This window comes from Mesoplodon bidens (assembly GCF_964165515.1).
Source record: "Mesoplodon bidens genome assembly, chromosome: 2".
Taxonomy (NCBI): domain Eukaryota; kingdom Metazoa; phylum Chordata; class Mammalia; order Artiodactyla; family Ziphiidae; genus Mesoplodon; species Mesoplodon bidens.
Window position 1 is genome coordinate 125,902,103 of NC_138177.1, and position 22,059 is coordinate 125,924,161.

Genomic DNA, 22,059 nt, shown 5'->3' on the forward strand with positions numbered 1-22,059 from the left:
TAGAGGAAAACAATTTACTTTTATATATTAACCTTATATCCTGCAGCCTTACTATAGTATAATCACTTATTAGTTCCAGGGGGTTATTTTTGGATTTTCTAACAAGATGGTTGTGCCATCTGTGAACAAAGACAGTTTTATGTCCCCCTTCCCAATCTGTGTACCTTTTATCTCTTTTCTTGTCTTATTGCATTAACAAGAACTTCCTCCAGTGCAGTGCTGAAGAGGAGTGAGTGGAGAGAGGGCACATCTTTGCCTTGTACCTGATCTTAGGGGGAAAGCTTCAAGTTTCTCAACATTAATTATGACAGCTGTAGGGCTGTTATAGTCTTTATTAAGTTGACAAAGTTCTCTTGTTTCTGTTTTACTGAGTTTTTATCATAAATGCCTGTTGGATTTTATCAAACACATTTTATACATCTATTGATATGACCATGTAATTTTTCTGTTTTAGCCTGTTGATACGAAGGATTACATTAGTTGATTTTTGAATGCTGAACTAGCCTTGCATACCTGGGTTAAATCCCAGTTGTTTATGGTGTATAATTCTTTTTATACTTTTTTAGATTTGATTTGCAAGTATTTTGTTGAGGATTTTTACATGTATGTTCATGAGAGATTTTGCTTTCTAGTTTTATTTTCTTGCAATTTCTTTGTCTGGTTTTGGTATTAGGGTAGTACTGGCCTCATGGAATGAGTTAGGAAGTATTCTCTCTGCTTCATTCCTTGGAAAAAGATTGTAGAGTATTGGTATAATTTCTTCCTTAAATGTTTGGTAGAATTCACCAGTCATACTGTCTGGGCCTGGTGCTTTCTGTTTCGGAAGGTTATTAATTATTGATTCGATTTCTTTAATAGATAATAGGCCTATTCAGATTGTCTGGTTTTTCTTGTGTGAGTTTTGAAAGATTGTGTATTTCTAGGAATTCACCCATTTCATCTAGGTTATCAAAATTGTGGACATAGAATTGTTCTTAGTATTCTTTCATTATCCTTTTTTGTGTGCATGGAACCTGCAGTAATGTCTTCTCTTTCATTTCTGATATTAGTCATTTGTGTCCTCTCTCCTTTTTTCTTAGCCTGGCATAGAGGCATACTAATTTTATTGATCTTTTCAAATAACTAGCTTTTGGTCTTATTGATTTTTCTCTATTGATCTCCTGTTTTCAATTTCATCAATTTCTACTCTAGTTCTTCTTATTTCTTTTCTTCTTGATTTGGATTTAATTATCTCTTCTTTTTCTAATTTCCTAAAGTAGAAACTTCGATTGGCGATTTTAGATCTTTCTTTTTTTCTAGTATATGTATTGAATGCTGTGAGTTTCCCTCTAAACACTGCTTTCAGTGCAAACAACAGATTTCAATAAGTTGTGTTTTTATTTTTATGTAGTTAAAAATATTGTAGAATTTCTCTTTAGATTTCTTTTTTGAGCTATGTGTTACTTAGAAATGTGTTGTTTAATAATCACATATTTTGAGAATTTCCAGTTATCTTTCTGTTATTGATTTCTAGTTTAATTTCATTGTCCTCTGAGAGTAGACATTGATTGCTGTACTTTAAAAAGGTATGTTTTATGGCATTATAAGGTACAAGGTCGACTAAATATATTAGGATATATACTAAGCTGTTGTATTGTACATGACTTCTCATATGCCATTGGTCAGAACTTATATTGCAGCCACTCATGTAAGGGGAGCTGGGAAATACAGCTTTTTTTTTTTTTTTAAATAAGAAGCAGCTTTATTGTCATGTAATTCACATGCCATACAATTCTTCCATTAGAATTGTACAACTACATGTTTTTTGCTATATTAACAGGTAAGTACAACCATTGCCATAGTCAATTTTAAACATTTTCATCACCTCAAAAAGAATTGCAGTACCTTTTGGCTATTATGGATAATGCAGTGATAAACATTTATTTACAAGTTTCAGTGTGAATGTGTCTTCATTTCTTTTGCATATACATCTAGGAGTGGAATTGCTGGGTCGTATGGTAATTTTATATTAAGTCATTTGAGAACTGCCAGACTGTTTTTCACAAACCAGCTGCACCAGTTTACATTCTCATTAGTATTGTATTAGGGTTCCGATTCTTCCACATCCTCACTAACACTTGTTTTCTGACTTTCTGATTCTAGCCATTCTAGTGGGTATGAAGTGGTATCTCATTGTAGATTTGATTTGCATTTCCCTGATGAATAATAATGTTGAACATTATGTGCTTATTAGCCATTTGTACATCTTTGGAGAAATACATTGCCCAATTGAGATACATTGCCCAATTTTTAATTATTTTTATTATTGAGATGTAATAATTCTTTATGTAGTCTAGATATAAGTCTCTTGTCAGATATATGATGTGCAGATATTTTCCAGGCTTCTGTGGGTTTGTCTTTTCATTTTCTTGATAGGGTCCTTTGAAACACAAGTTTTTTTTGAATTTTGATGGAATCATTTTCTTTCTTTTTTTGCTTATGTGTTTGGTTTCATATCTAAAAGTCCTTTGCAAAATCCTGTTTTATGAAGATTTCTCCTATTTTTTCTTCTAAGAGTTTTATACTTTTGCTCTTACATTCATGTCTTTGATCCACTTTGAGTTAATTTTTATATATAGTATGAGATAAGGGTATAATTTCATTCTTTTGCTTGTGACTATCCAGTTTCTGTGTACCATTTGTTGAAAAGACTTCTTTTCTCACTGAATGGTCTTGGCATTTTTTGTTGAATATCACTTAACTATAAATGTAGGATTTATTCTGTACTCTCAATTTTATTCCATTGATCTATATGTCTATCCTGTGCCAGTACTACACTATCTTGATTACCATTGCTTTGTACTAAGTTCTGAAATTGGGAAGTGTAAGTCCTACTTTATTCTTCTTTCTTGGGTTTGTCTTGGCTATTCTGGGTTTCTTGCAATCGCATACAAATTTTAGAATCAGCTTGTTAATTTCTACAAAGAAGTCAGCTGGGTTTCTGATAGGGATTGCATGGAATCTAGATCAGTTTATGGAATATCGCCACCTTAGTTTTTTTAATCAAAAAGTCAATAAATGTATATGGTAAAAATAATTCAAGCAATATACAAGAACATACAATGAAAAATAAATCTATTTCTAACAGTAGTCCCCTCCCAAGAGACAACAGCCTCTCTCTTTACATTCTCCTTGATGCTGATTATTAAAAGTAGCTCTTTGGAAAGTATTGAGAATATTCTATTTCAATATGTAATCATGCTAATATACATGTATATTTAAAAAATAATGCTGGGTTTTGTTGCTGGTTTAATATGTCTCTCTGCTGATGTAATTTGGCAGTATATATTACATATTTTTTAAAGTGACATAACCAAATTGCTAGGGAACTTCTAAATACCAAAGCATTTCACTTGGTATTAATATTTCTCTCAGTGTCTTTTATTTCTATTTGATATTCTGTCATTTATTCTGTGCTACTTCTGTAAATAAAATATTTATATGATATGTATTTGTGTGGAAAATAATCACTTAATAATTATTGATTAATGAATAACTGATGAGCTTAATGCAAGAGAAATACACTTGGTATTCTTTAACAAATGTTCACTAAATGCCTACTGGGTTGAAGCAAGATCAGGGATACTACTGATTTTTTTTTTTTTAATGTTCTTTTGGCAAGCCTCTGCTCTTAACATATGAATACTAGGACCGTTTTATCATTTTTGCATCGCTAAAAATTAATAGACTTATTTTATTTCTGTCTAGATTGCTGAAGTCTCTTTTGCCAAAAAATCACAAAGCTGTCTCTTAAATGTGTATGATTTTTGTTTGTTTTGTTTTTTATGCTATATTATGACAGTGTGAAACATTAAACGGTCTCTGGAGATTAGTGAAAGTGTTGATTGTATGTAAATGTGTAAGTAGGTATGCATGTTAGGAAATATCTATTTAAAATAAAGTCTTATATTTGCTAAGAAAGATCTTAATGTGAGTAATGTACCAAAAGCTTACTTGACTATGCAAATTGCCAGATTTTAAATGATTGGGGATAATCAGCTTCGTAGTATCCTAAACTGAAAAGATAGGCAAATGCCTATTTGGTAGAAATTTTGGGGAAATAATACTTTACCTTTGTTAACAAATTACTTCATTAGAAGTAATACCATATTATTTTTGCTTAAGAGGAAGGATTGCTTGTCATTGTTTCTTCTGAGACATTGTAGTTATCCTTTATTCTTTCCTACTCCTAAATTTTCTTATGGTAGGATTTATTAAAATATTTTGAACTTTATTTCTATTAAATAAAGATTAAATTCTAGATCTAGATTTGAGATATTGGAAATAAAACATATGAAAAGATATTTTCACCAGTAATATCTATCAATAGAAATCATGTAAACTATTTTTAAGTATTTTTAAGAATTTTTAAAATGACCTTGCAGTATAAATATTGGTTTTTATATAACTTTTCTTTTGCCAGATGATGGACCTAGCCAAAGTGATTCTGTTACTGAGACTGCCATGACACTACCAAGTGAATCTAGAGTCAATGTACACGCCATCATCACATTAAAAATATTAGACTATAGGTATGTAATTCATTTTTTTAAAAATTGCAAAACACATAGGAAACTTTCAGAAATAATCCTTCAGAAAAATTGGTGAAGAATTCATCAGAGTGCATTAGTACTTAGAATAATAGCAATTGCAAAAATAGTGATGAGATAAAAGCATATTAAAAGTACAGTGAATTTAAATGCCCATTCCTTAGGTGATTTGTGTTTATTAGGCTTAAGAGATAGATAAATGGTCGTTAATAGTAAAATTTTTATAATAAAGAACATTTTATTATTATAAAAAATAAGAGTGACAGTATTCATTGGTAATAAAATTTTCAGACTCAGTTACCAGCATCCAGAGAGAATTTTATATTGGAGGGGCTCCTATATTGGTAACTAAAAAATAAGTATCATTTATTTAATGAACACCTCAAGCAGGCAAAGCGTGAGAGGTTGTACTCTGTTTATATATTTGAATACAAGTCAAATGATATGTCATAATAATGTGCTCTGGTAGCACATATGATAAACCTGAAATAATTACAATGTTGGTATATAAACTGAGGCAGAAGCCTAATAATTTTTATATATTATGTTTGTGTGTTCGATTGGAGAAAGAAGATACCTATGCATAGATTGGAAGTGGTTGTCAAGTATTCTTCAGTACCATCTAAGGCAGCAATGATAAAAACAACCAATACTGTCAAAACTCTTGCAGTGATTAGCTCATGTCTGGGTATTGTAATGAAAATAAAAAAGAATACAGACTCAAGTTAGATAGTGACTGGGTTTGTTCAGTTACCCACACAGCCAGCATTAATTTCTGGCCTCTTTTCCTTAACGTATCAGTAGGTACCACCTGCTGAACGGTTAAGATTCAGTCTCTGTTTCAGATTTGTTATGTTCCATTCACATAGAAATCACTACCCTAAACCACCTTCCTTCTTTGACACTGTAACACCGGGTAGTACTCTTCCCTACTTGTAGTTGTGTCCTTCTTCTCATAGCATAACATAGCAATTTAGCATGTCTTATCTTACACATAATATAGCCATTTATTCAGTAGGTAGTTTTGGAGTCTACTAGGTATGTATCAAATTCTATGCTAGCTGTTGTACTACACTGAATGATCAGACAGACTTGATTCCTGCCTTGGAATTTCTTAGCTTAAATTTCCTTTTATCTCTGGCTTCCATTCTTCACCCTGCATGGATATGATTTATTGAGTTTCTATTCTGTGCTGGACATTGTACTAGGTAATTCACATATGCTCTTGCTTTTAATCATTTAAAAAATCTATAAAGTAGTAGTGATACAATTTTTTTTGGTGGGATATAATCATTCCCATTCTTTAAAGGTACAGATGTCACAAAAAGCATAATGAAGATAGCACTTAAGACCATACATCTTAAATTGTTTTGATTCTAAATTTATTGTAATTTGTTTTCCTTGGAGACTTTAATTGGACAGGAGTATCCTATTCAAAATATAAATTATTTCCCAATCTTAAGGCATAAATGCCTTCAACTAAAGTTTTAAACATAGCGTAAATCTTCAAAGTTTAATTTGAATAAATCAGTTTCCCATGACTTGAGCATTTCTGATGGAAAAGATAAAAGTGCTCCATCTGCACAGCAGAAAATGGGTCCTGAAAGCAAAAGTGGAAGGCATAATAACAGTGAAATCTAGGCTTTTTATCATTTTTTTATCCTTTTATCTTTCTGTATACTGTATGCTTTTCTTATACAGTTCTCCCATAACACACATTATATGTAATATTGTTTTCTTGCTCATACAGTCATTCGACATTCCATTGAAGATTCTTTTAAGTGGATGAGGTTAGGCATTAAAAATTGTAAAAGAATAACATAAGCATAACAGCTAATTATAACATCAAATTGTTAAATCTGCAAATGTCAGAGTTCTACTATACTTTCATTTAAGATTAAATTTATATTTTATTGAAAATATAACTGAAAATTTTAATGAAAAGGAAATGTATTTATGTTTATATTTGCAAAAATTCTGACATAAATAACAATGAATAATTCTTCAGATTCTAATTTCATAGAACTGAGGTTTAAGGAAGGTAAATTACAAAGCTTATTTTATTAATGGAAGAACCAGGAATAGTTTAATCCAAGGTCACTACTCTGTGTACCTTTTCACATGCTAAATGAGAGAGAAACCGGTTTAGGTTATGAGAAAACTAGTTTAGTACAGTGTTGAACTTTTAAAAATGATTGTTCTTATAGTTAACTATATACCCAAAGAAAGTTGAGAGCTAACCTCTGTTAGAGATTTTTAAGAAAAGGGGTGAGAACAGTTCTTTAAATTATACATTTAGTTTTACTCTGAGATAGAGGAATCTATTTACTGTTCCTTTACTGTATGACTTTTGGACATCTTAGGCTCTGAAGATATCTCTCTGTTTTTATTCCCATTGAGTATATGACTACACAGAAGGTGTGGCACAGTGTTATGACACAATATGTTGTCTGAATTCCTAACAGTTAACATTTTGTGGGTTGGCAGGTTTTTTTAGTAGCATTTTTACAGAACTTCATAATCAACTGTCTTGAAAAATCTCCTTATGAAATCTTTAAAGGCCTTAAAAATGAAAAGCAATAATCATATCTTTCCAGATTGCTAAGAATGATGCATTTTAAACCATTTTTCATTTAGTGATAAACAAACAACTTTGATTCCTGATGAAGTGTTTGATGCAGTAAAAAGTAACATTATCACTTCTGTTAACTTCAGTAAGAATCAGCTATGTGAAATACCCAAAAGGTAAGAACTGTTCGTGATGCTATTTCTGTTAAGTTGTGAATCATTCTCAGTTGTACTTGCATCTTAGTTGCAAGAATAATTACTTTTCATAGTTTCTTAATTAAAAAGTACATGTAAAAATTCTTACATTGTTAATATTTGAGGGATTTGGCAAAATTTACTTAAGTATTCCCTGAGACACTTTTAACATTGGTTCTGAGAGATAGATAGGTTAAAACTTTCTTTTTCTTTTACATTTTAAACTTGGAAAATAGGTATTAGAATTATTAAAAATATTACTTTTTTCCTATATAGTGAAATATCAGAGGAAAGTTTTAAGAGACCATCTAAAGCCAATTTCATGTAGATTAATAGGAATTTGGGGCTTTATGTTAATGAATTGCCAAGCCAGTGAATTTTTCCACTGATAGTAAAAGCAAAATTGACAACTCTGTTAACATTTTCCTCCTAGAAAAGGATTCTTCATTTACAAACATTAGAAATCATTTGCCTTGTACTTTGTACTGTTTAATACATCTCTCTGGATGTTAATTATAGCAAAATCTTTAGGTTTTGAGAGAATATTAGTTTAGTATAGTGTTGAACTTCTAAAAATGATTGTTATCTTGCCATTAACTATATACCCAAAGAAAGTTGGCAAATAGCGTTGCAATTAAAACAGCAGTATGGGAGACAGGATAGGGTAATCATAAAGAATTAGGGCAATAGAGTCAGTTGCTTGTATCTATATCCCAGATCTATGAGCTTTGTGGCTTTAGGCAGGATAACTAGCTTCTCTTAGTTTCCTCAGTTGTGAAGTAGAGATAATAATAGACCTATTTATAAGAATTAAATTAAATGACATATCCACTTAAAGCATTTAACCAGTACCTAGCACTTTATAAATACTTAAGTACTTTTAAAAAAAAGAAAAAGAAAAAAGAACGTGATGTATTGGGGAAATTTCATCTGACTGCCCCAAATTTTTTTAGATAGCTTAAAATTTTTAAAAAGTCAGACAAACTATTATTTGCTTTCTATTTACAGAGAATAGTTTGAGGAATGTAGATCTTGAAAGATGATAACCTTAAGAGATTCTACTGAGAAAGGGGATCTAGTTCATTTTCTTTTTCTCTCCTTTGAAGTGTTCAGAAGGTATTTGAGCATTTAGATTGGCTCTTAGATAAGACAAGTTTGCCTTGGGGATCCTAGATCAAACAAGCTGATTGGGGATGAAGATGGAAGGAGTTAAAAGATATTATGTTATTGCTTACTTTCTCATTTTATCCCACAGTCTGATTATTTTTATGCAAAACAGTATGCTATTCTGTTACTACAGTTATTTTGTCATGTTTTTTTCACAAGTCACAAAATTGATTGCAAAAATAATACTTATTTATAAAATATTGGACTAAATGAAGAGACAAGTAATTTATGGTCTCATCACTGATTTATTCTATTGACTTCCTGGCATATTTTATTTCAAGCTGCTACCCATTTAGAATTACACATATAATTCGTATCTTGACTGGTTTATTTGTCATAAACATTTTCCCATGTTGTAAACAATACTTTAAAAATGTAATTTATCTATATACCATAAGCTTGATTATGGCAGTAAATAAAACAAAACATTGTATCTCTAAGCCAAATTTTCAGAAGAATTACTAAATCAGAGTATGGCTCTCGATATATAAGTCCAAAAGCTTTCCAAAAAAGTTTTATCAGTTACATATCCAGACTTATGGTATCTTTCACAGAATCTTCTTTAGCACAGCATTTGATATTCTTTCTTTTTTTTTTCTTTGCTAATATGATAGACAAAAATGATTTACAGTTTAACTTTTGTTTTTTGGCAAATCATATGTAACATCTCTTGTTCTTAAATTAATATCATACTTTCAAACTACTAAGTTTGATCAGGTTTACTTAGAAGTATTTAATTCTTCCTCTCTAAGTATTTGGCTTAAGTTGCTTAGTAGTAACACTTAGCAAACCTAGGAATTAACTTACTGTTTTCTTGCAATCATGATTAAATGATAATTTGGATAAGATACTATACTTTTAAAATGTTGCCATATCATATTTAAAAAACATTTTGATGTATCAGATACTTCTGGTACTTAGATGGTTTTATATTATGGAGTCTAAAACGATAACTATGATGTTACAGAATATATGTCTAACAATTTATTTTATGGATTCAAGTCACAGATATAGTATAAACATTGCCTAGATTGAATTTTTTTTGTCCATAATTGGTTTAAATATAAACTGAATGGTTTCTTAAACTTCAATCTACATTTAAGGTCAAATAGCAATTCTTGGATAGATAATATTATGGCTGTTTTTAAAAACCTATTTTTATCAGTTACACATCCAAACTGATTGCAATTTTTATGAGAAAAGTAACAGTTACAGAAAATCTTAATTAGCAAAAATAATGTAAGATTTTTTTCCTCTGCTTGTAGTTTTGAAGTTCTGACAGTGAATTCAAATAGTATTAACATTTAAAAATTATCTTTGTTTCAGGATTGTGGAACTGAAGGAAATGGTTTCTGATGTCAATCTCAGTTTTAATAAGCTTTCCTTTATATCCTTGGAATTATGTATGCTTCAAAAATTAACTTTTTTAGATCTCAGGTATTTATTGATACTATTGCTTCCCTTTTAAAAAAATTATTTATTTATTTTATTTATTTATTTTTGGCCACATTGGGTCTTCGTTGCTGTGTGTGTGCTTTCTCTAGTTGTGGCGAGTGGGGGCTACTCTTTGTTACGGTGCATGGGCTTCTCATTGTGGTGGCTTCTCATTGTGGAGACAGGCTCATGGGCTTCAGTAGTTGTGACTCGTGAGCTCTAGAGTGCAGGCTCAGTAGTGTGGCCCATGGGCTTAGTTGCTCTGCGGCATGTGGGATCTTCCCGGACCTGGGCTTGAAGCTGTGTCCCCTGCACTGGCAGGCAGATTCTTAACCACTGTACCACCGGGGAAGCCTTGCTTCCCTTTTCTAATAGTAACTTATCTTTGTGTTATACCTAACTTTTGCCCTTTCCCTCATGTTTTTCTAAGAAAAGAAATTGGTCTTTAGTTTATTAATAACATTTTAGAAGAAATCTGTAATTAAGCATTTAGGAAATATTTTAATCAGATGTCATCTGAAGGTAATTTACAAGTTATGTGACAAGACAAAATTACTTAAAATATTAGAAAATATTAATACATTATTTAGATTCATGCTTAGGCAAAATTACAGATAGCACATGGAAAGTGTTTGCTTCACATTGTTTCTTTTTTGCATAAAACTCTCAAAACCCTATGCTGGCACGGCAGCTAGCATGACTTCTCTCAGAAAGAACCTGTTTGGTTTCAAAATATTATATTAACCATGCAAGGCAAGAAATAAAGAAAAAGAACACTATGAGTGGCAATAAAAAGAAAAGAAACTATTTAAGGCTCTACAGAGGTAATAGGAAGTTTAGTTTAAATATGTCCTAAGTTGAAGTGACAGGATCAGAAATGTCACAGTTTTGGGGGGGTAATAATAAGTATTTCAGGGTTAGATAGTCATTTATTTTCTTGGGCTTTAAAACTTAATTTGTAAAATATGTTTCTATTACCTGGGCTTCTTACTGCTCATATGTTGTTATTTTTAGCTGCTCTTGCTTTGCTCAAACAATAAATTACAATAAGCTATTTATATCTGTTTGAAGATTTATTCTTCCTGTAGAGACGAAATTTTTTTTTATGGGATTAAAGCAAATACACTAATAACTCTGCTCCTGCTAAATGCGGAATTGCTTCTTTTTTCCAGGGGTAATTACACTGGCAAAACAGTTTAAAACCTCATTTTAGTTCAGTATTAATGGAACAGTGAGAATAAATTCCTGCCTCCATTGCTGCTGACTTTATTTTTCATCCCATTCTCCTGTGTGTGTGTGTGTACGTGCGCATGCCTCTGTCTGTAACTATACCTGGAAATTTCTAATTAAGTGACTAAAATACGCCTTTATGTTTGCTATCAGTAGGTATAAGACTCCAGGAAAAGATAGAAACCATCATTGTGTTATTCAGTACAAATTAATAAAGGCAATAACTGGATAAAAGTACAGAGAAAAGAAAACACAACATATGTTGAGAAAGTATGACTCATATATTAGGCTTGACTTCTGAATGCAAAGATATAGGTTAGAGAAAATTATTCAATTATGATAGATAGCCATCTAGTTGGATATAACTTTTTCACAAATATTTTCTATTATTAGTACTTATACGGCCTCTAGAGTGCTTCTACCTTCTTGTTAACCTTTCTTCTAAAATTGTTCCCAGATCTTTTCAGTAGTAAATGAGATTCCCTTTACTGCTGTGTTTTATTGTAAGATCTTAAAAAATTATACACTGTGCAAATTGAAATTCTAAACTTAGAGTAGAAATGGACTTACTTAATACTTATGTAGTAGAAAGCTCCAAGTTTCTAAATATATAGAATCTCTTTATTTTCCTGTTTCATCTTTTTCATGTAATTTTTCAGTTGTTCTTGGAGTAGAATTTAATGTCTATATGTGAAATATTTCTATTAATCAAATACTTATAATACTTGTGATATCAAATAATGTAGTATTTATAAGCATAACTAAAAGGGCTCTGGCTTTGGAAAGTATTGTTGATTGCAGTTTGAAGGAGATAAGGGATTAGTTTACAGTGTTTACCCTGTTAAATCTATTATTAAAGAGTTAATTGCAGTATCAGTTGGTTGCACATTGCCATTAGGATTTGGCACATTAATCAAATACTTGAAGCAGCTGACCGATTCAGAATTCTCAGGACACAGCCTTAATGAAATCAAGAATTGACAAACTGAGCTGCATAAATTTTTGTCTGGTCAACATTTTAATTATAAACTAAAGTTGTACAAATTTTCAAACTTTGTAAATCATCTTTTTTCTCTCTAATTTAGGAATAATTTTTTAAATTCTTTGCCTGAAGAAATGGTATCATTGATAAGACTACAAACAATCAACCTTTCCTTTAATAGGTAAGAAACAGAACAGACAAATCTGAATAACAATTTTCTGTGGAAAATTTGTAGGTCTTACTAGAGAATACAACTAGAAGAGCCAAATAAACAAAAAGGCCCTATATGTTTTCTTTATTTAAATATCCAGGTTTATTTTCACTTAGTTCTACTTAGAATTAAAAGTCATGTGGCTTTTTTAGAATTTTCACAACTGATGTCTAGTAGATTTTTTTTTTCTTTTAACCATTTTAAGAAACCTGTAACCTAGTAGGAAGACAGATATGCAAATAAATAATTCTAATCGCTGTAGTGGAAGCACAGTGCATAGACATAGGTGTTTCCAGAGATTACTTGAAGGTAGAGGAGGTAGCTCTGAAACTGAGGCTTGGAAAATAGACATTTGCCAGACACACAGGGATATGGCATCCCATGTAGAGCAAATAGCATGTACTAAGGCACAAGGATGTGAGAAAATGATGGGACACGTCAAGAAGTTCAGTATGGCTCGGACCATAAAGTGGCGAAGTAGAAGAGTGGAAGTCACAAATGAAGTTGGGTGTGTAAGCAGTAGCCCTTTAAGAGCTTTTTTTTTTTTTTTTTTTTTTTTAATTTTATTTATTTATTTATTTATTTATGGCTGTGTTGGCTCTTCGTTTCTGTGCCAGGGCTTTCTGTAGTTGCGGCAAGCGGGGACCCCTCCTCATCGCGGTGCGCGGGCCTCTCACTATCGCGGCCTCTCTTGTTGCGGAGCACAGGCTCCAGACGCGCAGGCTCAGTAATTGTGGCTCACGGGGCTAGTTGCTCCGCGGCATGTGGGATCTTCCCAGACCAAGGCTCGAACCTGTGTCCCCTGCATTGGCAGGCAGATTCTCAACCACTGCGCCACCAGGGAAGCCCTAAGAGCTTTTTATGCCCAGTGAAATTTAGATTTTATTCTGTAAATACTATGAAGATACTAATAATTAAGAATAGCTAATATTTATTGGGAGCTTATTTATTAATATTTATTATCTGCTGACACTGGACTAAGTACTTTACATGTATTACCTCATTTAATCCTCACAAAAGCCCTACATGGTAGGTTCTGTTATTATGTCCATTTAGAAATGTAGGATTAGGAATTAAGTAACTCACTTAAGGTTCACATAGATTATAGAGCTGGGGTTTGAGCCCAGGTGGTTTGACTCTAGAAGTTGGGCTCTTAACAACTATGTCATATTGTTTCCTATGGTGAAAGTTGATTCTGGTAACAAGTTAATATAAATATTAGTAGCTATCATTTAATATATTACAGATACTATACCAAGGTCTTCAAGTATATAAGTTTAGTACTATTATTATTCCTCATTTACAGATGAGGAATCTAAGGCACAGTGATGTTAAAATATTACCTATTTAAGCTTTTGTTCCGTCTACTCTATTATTTGTGTTTTCTCGTGTAGGTTATACCACTATTGTCATTATTTAAAAATATATGCACTTCTCAGATTTCTTCTCATTTTTATTTGTGAATTGAACTATCGGTTCTCTATTGAGCTATCAATTGCATTGTTAATTAATGTCTTTTGGGGAGCTGGCAAAACCTAACCCTAACTTCTGTGTTAACTGGTGAGCTACATCTTTTTTAATTACCTTGTTTATGGGTTGTGCGGGAAAAAGAGGAGATACTACTTAGGGTGGTTTGGTCCATCTGTACTCCTTGTTATTGATTGTCCGATCCCTCTGTAACTTCAGAGGTGCCTTGAGTTTACCCTTCATTATTGCTTTTTTTTTTTTTTTTTAACATCAAGGCAGCAAAGGAAGGGCAGTATGGGGAAGTGAAAAGGCCAACTATAAAGCTTTCTTTCAGCTCATCCTTGTCTTTTCTAGTTGAGGCAGCAGTTTGTCTCACACTAAAACCAAACTAGCTTCTGTCCCCCAAGAGATCCTCGGGGATTTTGTGTTAATTACTGAGAATTGCTCTGAGAGCCATAAGCTTTCCCGTCTCTCTTGTGGCATCTTCAGGGTTGCTTTGGGTGAGAAAGCCAGCAGCCTATAGTAGTTTTGTCATTTTTTCAAAAACCAAAATGAGTGTATTTTTGGTTGTTGAAAAAATGACAAAACTAGTCAGATTTGAAGCTTAAGTCAAAGCAAAGTATAAATCTCTAACTTTTACTTAAAATATTGGCAGTGATTCTCTTTCATAAGAAGTAAAAGTGAACTAAGGAAGAATACCTACATGGAGACATTATACAGAGAGCATTTCAGGAAGATTTCCTTGTCTCCTGAACGAGAAAAGAAAAACATAGGAAAATTTACTCCAAATTTTTGTTTGATTTTATACATTAAATAGGAACTGTTACAAGTCTGTCCACTTAACATATATTTCAAGGTTTCCAGAATTAATCCAGGTTCAAAAAATTTTCTGAAAAATTTAAATGCAGAACTTATACCAAATATTAAAAACTTACATTAAGAAAACTTTATCTCATGGTATCAAACTTAGGACCATCTATTTGAAGGGATGATTTTGCTTCTGATTCTAATATATTTAGGTGTTCTGTTCATATTCTTATAGGTTCAAAATACTACCTGAAATTCTGTATCGAATTCCCACACTTGAAACAATTTTGATTAGTAACAATCAGGTTGGATCTTTGGACCCTCAGAAAATGAAGACAATGGAAAATCTGATTACATTGGACCTTCAAAATAATGACCTCCTACAAATTCCACCAGAGCTCGGTAATTGTGTGAACTTAAGGTAAATGCACCATTATACTAAGTTTTCCCATTCGATTTGTTGAAGGGTTGTTTTTCTGTTTTGTTTGTTTTTGTTTTTTGAGGTACTCTTGCAGGCAAGTTGAAATAAAAAATTTAATGTCCCATTAAAAAGAACAGGTAACAGGGCTTCCCTAGTGGTGCAGCAGTTGAGAGTCCGCCTGCTGATGCAGGGGACATGGGTTTGTGTCCCGGTCCGGGAAGATCCCACATGCTGCAGAGCGGCTGGACCTGTGAGCCATGGCCGCTGGGCCTGTGCGTTGGAGTCTGTGCTCTGCAGCGGGAGAGGCCACAGCGGTGAGGGGCCCGCATACAGCAAAACAAACAAACAAACAAAAAACCAGGTAACAAAACTCCGAATCCCAATTCTGTTTTTCAAATGTTACCAAATATATTTTTTAGTTTTGTTTATACAGTATGTATATGTGTAAATACAGCAATTGATTGTTTCTAGTGATACTTTTCTCATCACTATGTATGTGTATAATCTGAAACTCTACTGCATAAAAATGTCAAGGAAATATAAATTCCTTAGCTGTGCATGTAAGTTTTTTCAATATCTGATTACAGCCTACTACCATTTTTTCAAGGCCAGCATGGTCCTTCTTATTCTGTGTTTGCTGTTACCTCAGCCTCAAGTGCCTTTATCCTGCTTTTATCAGTAATCAGCCTAATTATCACCTTTGAAAACCTTTCCGATATTCCAGGCAGAGTTAGTCCCTTCTCTGATTTCCCATCCTGCTTTATGTGGACTCATTTATACCATTTCTTTGTCCTCCTTTGGAAAATAGTTACCCCAGTGCCTAGACCATAGTAAGCACCTAATAAGTGCTTGTTAAGTGAATATAAAGGGAATTTGAGACATGAACAGAAAGCCCAGTAATTAACAGAATGTGTCAGAAAAATTTAATTATTGAAAATTATAGAATACAAGTAAGTCGATTATTGTTATGTGCAATAGTTGTATTCTGTAAAGTCTCTGCGAACACCAAATTAGTGAGTACTAAACCATTACTCCCTAGGGGAAATAACAGAGTTAGGCTCTTTCAAGCCTCTGGTCGCGTTTTCATCAGCCAATCAACATATAACCTTGTGTTACGTGTGTTTCTGTATTAAGATGCCTTATTTAATATTGTTGATTCATTAATATAGAGCTATGGCCAAACAGCACTGTGATTTATGCCTGAATGAAGCTTATCTAACATACGTATCTTCTGTGTAAGATACATGATATCCTTCTTGTGCTTAGAAAAACTAGACAACACTTCAACATTTTGCTTGCAGGCCATATTAAACAGTGAAATCACCAAGAAAAAGTACAATAATACAAAAAATGTTGCACTAAATAGGCCATGGAAGGAACGTTTGTTTACAGTATGGGAGCTGAAACAAAAAAGGCAGAGTGTCACCTTGTTTGAGCTCAGTTGGGAATGTGCCTGTCAAGTGACTCAAATGTTTTGCTGCTCTGTGCATGTCCAAAATGACCTTCAAAATGCCACATGTATTGATTTGGAGGTTACTGGTAAATTTTAGTGAGTAGGCAAATTAGCAAGTTTGGAGTCTGTTTGAGTAATGAAGATTGACTGTAATTAACTTTTTTTCTATAAATTAAGAAAATCATTCTTTAAAATAATTCCCAAGGCACAGGAATATTTGAAGATATAATTTAGATCTACGGTATAATATGTTGTGAATCCTTTGACTTTTATTTACATAAACACTTAAGTTATTGAAAATTAATATAAAAGTCTCTATCTTATAATTTAAGATATTTCATTAATTAAGTAAAGAAACAAATCAACCAGCCCTTAGATCTTAAACTGAACCTCATTTCAGAACATTTAAAATAGATTTTGTATTTGTGTCTGGTCAAGGGAAGGAGTATGAGGGCAGGCGTGTTAATGTTCCCAGTGTGGAAAAGGATATATCGACTATGTTATAGTCTTTGGTATGAGTATTTGTCAGTTTGCTCATTCTAACACTTGTATAAATATAATTCAACCATTTAGTATATGATCATTATAGGATTGAGAATGTGATGGGTAAAATGATGGTTCATATCCCAGCTCTTCTGTTTAATAGCTGTGTGATCTTGGACAAGCCTTTCTTACCTTCCTGAACTTGTGTTTCCTTATCTATAAAATAGAAATATTAATGGTGCCTACATCACAGGGTTGTTAAGATAATTAAGAGAGTCAGTGAATGTAAGTTACTTAGAACAATACCTTTCACATAATATGTATTCATTTAATGTTGTTTCAGTCATTATTGTAGTTACAATTCCAATTGTTTTAATGCTTAGATTTGAAAAGGGACAAATTTTTTAAAACACACAAATTTTACTTATAAAATAGCAAATGAAATTAGAAGAAAAGCCTCCCTAATGGAAAATGTTTTAAATTCTTAATTTCTCTCCTTTGTTTAGGACATTGCTACTAGATGGAAATCCGTTCCGCGTTCCTCGAGCAGCCACATTAATGAAAGGAACAGCTGCTATTCTGGAATATTTGAGAGACCGAATTCCTACTTAAGTTGGAGTTGTTACATAATCTTGGTCATGTTAATTCTTAGAGTTCTTAGATTGATAACTAACATATTTCTAAGGTATCATGTGCATTTATAATGGTGTAACTACGTATAGTGTTCATACATTTGCTCTGAATGTTTTGCATAAGATTTATCCTCACTTTCATTCCCTTATAACACAGCAAACAGTTTCTTCAGAAGTGAATTTTTATTTATCACAGTTTAATATTTTTATAATGACAAAGCATTGTTGTAGAGGTGGGTTTTTTTTTCCCATTTCTGTTTGTGTTACGTATATTATGACCAATTGCATTGAATATGACCATCCAATTTCTACCTTTTTATTGGATATAAAATTGAATTGAATTTTATTTAATACTGTTCTTTGGCATTTAAAAAAATAAGACTTTTCATTATCCATAATAGGACTTTTATGATGTGGTTGGTGTCAGTATAAGTTTCAAATTAATATTTACCGGCTTGCTTTTGTTTATGTAGTTGAAATGTCTTTACCTAGCCTTTTTTACATGTTTCATGAAATCATTTTGTCGGGGTTTCTAATGTCACAGAAATGCTACATAAGATATAGTTATTGGTGGAGAAAATAGTAAAAGTGTTGTTATAATTGCTCTCACAATTCTGAATTTAAAACTTGACTGTGTTTTTTTTTTTTTTAAGATGTCTTAGTGTTAAGTTTCCATACAGTAATCTAGTACTTCTAGATTCAACAAATTTAAAGAAACTGGATCTGCATATTTTTCCCTCAGAGTATGAGCATTTAAAAAATACCTTTTGTTCTTTAAAAAAAAAGTACTGAAATTTTATTAATTTTTATGGATAACAGCAACAGAAAATAATAGCATATACTACATAGAAACCTTGAAATGTATTTTGTTTAAATACTTACTAAGCAGGTATTTGTATATATAATTACTCTGTTGATGTGTTCTAATCCATCCTTGTGCATTTTTTTTATTTCCAGGGTCTTAATTTTTAAATTTGCTTGAAGTCATGTGGTAATTTTCTAAAAGGGAATTTGTTATATTTGATAAAAATCAAATATGAACATTTGTATTTATACCAAAAATATCAGAAGTAGGCTAGTCAGTCATTATAAAACATACTATGTGATTCTATTAAGTAACTAATCAATAAAATGTATATTAGTTTATATAAATAGATGGATGGCTAGGTACGTAAGTAGGTAGATAGATAGGTGGATGGATGGATAGATAGCTTTTGGATGATTGAGACATGCTCATATTATGAAAAAAAAAATCATTGCTAATAAAGATAAATACTACATGTTCATTAAAAAGTTACATTTTTCAAATATTGATTACAATGTTTATGTTTTTGGTTTAAAAGAAACATGTCCTTTTCATACAACTCTGTGGCTGCCTAAGAAATCTGCTTCGGTATTAAACAAAAGACATTTTACAATAAGGTGACATTTTATTATTTATACAATAAAGAGACTTTTATGTTATTCAAAACACTTTTTTAAATACTGAAAAAGTTGAGTACACCAAAGCCGAAAAATGGCTCTGCTATACACTGCACAGCATTATTTTAGTCCCTGTATTTTGTATCTGTACAGAAAGCATCTTCAAAATGCATTCTAATCACATTGTACACCTTTACTGATTAGTGTCAATACGTAAAATAAAACTGGAGAATACAGCTTGCATTTGCAAATTAACTGACAAAGTAATTTCACTGATTCAGTAAATTTAAAATATAGATTCATAGGACTTCTTTGCACATAAAATGAAGCAGCTTTCAAGGTTGTCATGGTCTCATACTGCAAAAAAAACATTAACTACATTCACAATCTATGTTAATAAAGTAGTAAATATGTCTTCATTCAGTTTTTATTTACATCAATATGTAATTCAACGAAAAAGTACTGTTAATTGTGATACAGTAATTTCTTTTTTAACACATACAAAAATGACAATTTTTATATATAATTTGAGCTCAAAATCACGATTATCTGAAAATATTAATTACAATACAGCCATTTCAATTAAACATGTCATGATTTAACTTTTTATAAAATGGTAAAATTTGTTATTAAAGTAAGCAATTTGTTTTGAATTGGCTAGAGTTCACCCACGTAGAAAACCTTAAATGGTAAGAGGTGTTTCCAGCCCCCTCCCACCCGAATTTGTATACAGCCACCTAAGCTAGCAAAGAGACAGAAAAGGCCCCAATTTATAAAGATTAAGCCTCTTTTGCTATACCGCTGTGGCTTGTTGTTTCTTCCATAAAAGCTTTACAAGGGTAGTGTCAATAAACTATGCAGTGAAATGCATGCATTAATATACAGTATGTCTGTAAAATGTTAGTGTTTAGTGCACATTAAAATGTTCACAAAGACTGCAAAAGAAGTCATAAATAAAGAAGCACTTACAAAGATCTACCAATTGCAAATTGTAAACTTGAAAATTACTTGATAATATAATGGAATTTCTTTGAAAACAGATCCCAATTCAAGTTCTTTCTCTGGCTAAAGGAGCTCTAGTTACTTGGCCTTAAGATGTCACTGTTTAGCTGCACATATGGTAGAGAAGTCAGATGTCATAAAAGAATATGAGTCTAGAGACTGTCTTCATTTTACTGAAATAGTGGCCCAATGTTGCATCACTGCTTAGGATTTTTTTTTAAACTTACAGAAGAGTGAAATATTTCACTAACTGAATTATATGACCTCAAATGAAAAATGGAAAATTTGTGTGTGTGTGCATGTGTTTAGCATATGGAAAAATATTAATATAAATAGGTGGAATTAGAGCTTCATTATACAGTAATAAAAGGATTATGCCCCAAAATAACTGAGGTCAAAAGAAATCAATTATCAAATAGTTTAGGAATGAGAGAATTTTCATGGATACTTAAAAATCCTAAAAACATAGTATCTAGTTTCTTTTTAATTCTTAACAAACCAATTAAAATTTAATCACTATCTTTGTTTAGAATTGCTGTTGTTAATTTAATATTTCTTCTCTGAATAAAAAGAGGCTATAGTTCATATTTATGGTTTACTTATATACAGCTGGGGGGTCATGCCCTTGGCTGGTTATAAAGTGGGAAAAATGAAACTACAGTACCTGCAAACCTTACTTTTTGCAAGGTTGTTTTTGATGGTCTTTGAAATTTATAAACAGAATTCAGTAGATTTTTACCTCTGATTTTTCAACTAGGAAAAAATTCCTCTTTCATATGAAGACAGTGTCATTGTCCTTAAGCTTCCTTTAGTCCCTTCTATACACTGAGTACAGAGAGAAACTTGATTGGCTCTTGACACAAAAATATCTGGTTTATCTATCAATTATCTTTCTCGTGAATACTAAGGCTTGCATTTTTGAGGAGGAAAACGTAGTTGAGGATGTTAAAAGGAAATGCCTAAAAACACCATAAAGCAGTATTAAACATTTATTGCATTCCATTGACACTAGGTGTCATCAAAGCTAAAACCAAATTTTCTAGAGTAAAACTTAACATAAAACGTTCCTTTCTGCCCTGAACAGATGCCTTTCCACATTCAAGACCAATAAGAGTCCTCTGAGTGGAAAGACTGCAAGTATTGAAAATAACATTTATTTTAGCAGTACATTCTGAAAATAAATTACCATAGCAAATATGGGAACTGCTTTATGTTCTATCTGCCTGAGAGTTTCATCTTGATTTTCCTGTGGACTATTCAAAAAATTACATAAGATCTCCTGACTAAATAAGGGAAGGGGATTGGGGAGAGAAAGATACAAAGAAATATAATGTGATTTTTTTTTCCCCATTCATCAAATACTTTCACTAATCTAGCTATCATAAAGGTCAGTTGACCTGCATACCTGGGCATTATTTAACCTCATTACATGTGCAAAACAAGTGCAAAGAAAAACACCTATGTATGTCTATACAGAGACATAAAACCTGAGTCACAATAAAAAGTTTTTAATATAAGAAAACTTCTCTTAATGTAGGAAAATAATTTCTAAAGGGCCAAAAATACCTTTATACAATATAATCTGCTAACTTTAAAACTCAGTGTGCATAAGCATCACATATTTTTTAAGACCCAACAAAAAAAGGAATCATTTACAGTTTTCTTAACTATAGCTTAGATACCTATATTTCAATTTCTAACATCTATTTTCATTCCCCTGAATTCATTAACTTTTCTAAAAGAAAAAAGTTAAAAGCACATTCAAATATGAGGACTGTTTAATTTCTGATTAACAGTTCCTGCTTTTTTCTAAATATTGAGGACATAGGAGATTCGGGGTTCCTAGGCATATAATTTAATGTCAAGCCACAAAGGAATTCTAAAATTCAAAAGAAAATATATAATAAACATTACTTGGAAAAATATTTTGTGGATAGAGTTGGGCCAAAGTCTGCATGAAGCCATTCTTATTTGCAGGCTCCCTTTCTGCAGATGA

At 31.9% G+C, this 22,059-nt stretch overlaps 1 protein-coding gene across 1 annotated transcript in view; it reads left to right on the forward strand.

Annotated features, from left to right (window-relative positions):
* Nucleotides 1–18,951, forward strand: part of LRRC40 (leucine rich repeat containing 40) — a 52,068-nt gene extending 33,117 nt beyond the window's left edge. The window contains exons 10-15 of the mRNA XM_081226593.1: nt 4,463–4,571; nt 7,227–7,334; nt 9,846–9,956; nt 12,269–12,346; nt 14,886–15,071; nt 17,514–18,951. Of these exons, the coding sequence (XP_081082719.1) occupies nt 4,463–4,571; nt 7,227–7,334; nt 9,846–9,956; nt 12,269–12,346; nt 14,886–15,071; nt 17,514–17,619 (698 nt within the window). The 3' untranslated portion in view covers nt 17,620–18,951. The remainder of the gene's footprint in view (nt 1–4,462; nt 4,572–7,226; nt 7,335–9,845; nt 9,957–12,268; nt 12,347–14,885; nt 15,072–17,513) is intronic.
* The last annotated feature ends 3,108 nt before the right edge of the window (nt 18,952–22,059 follow it).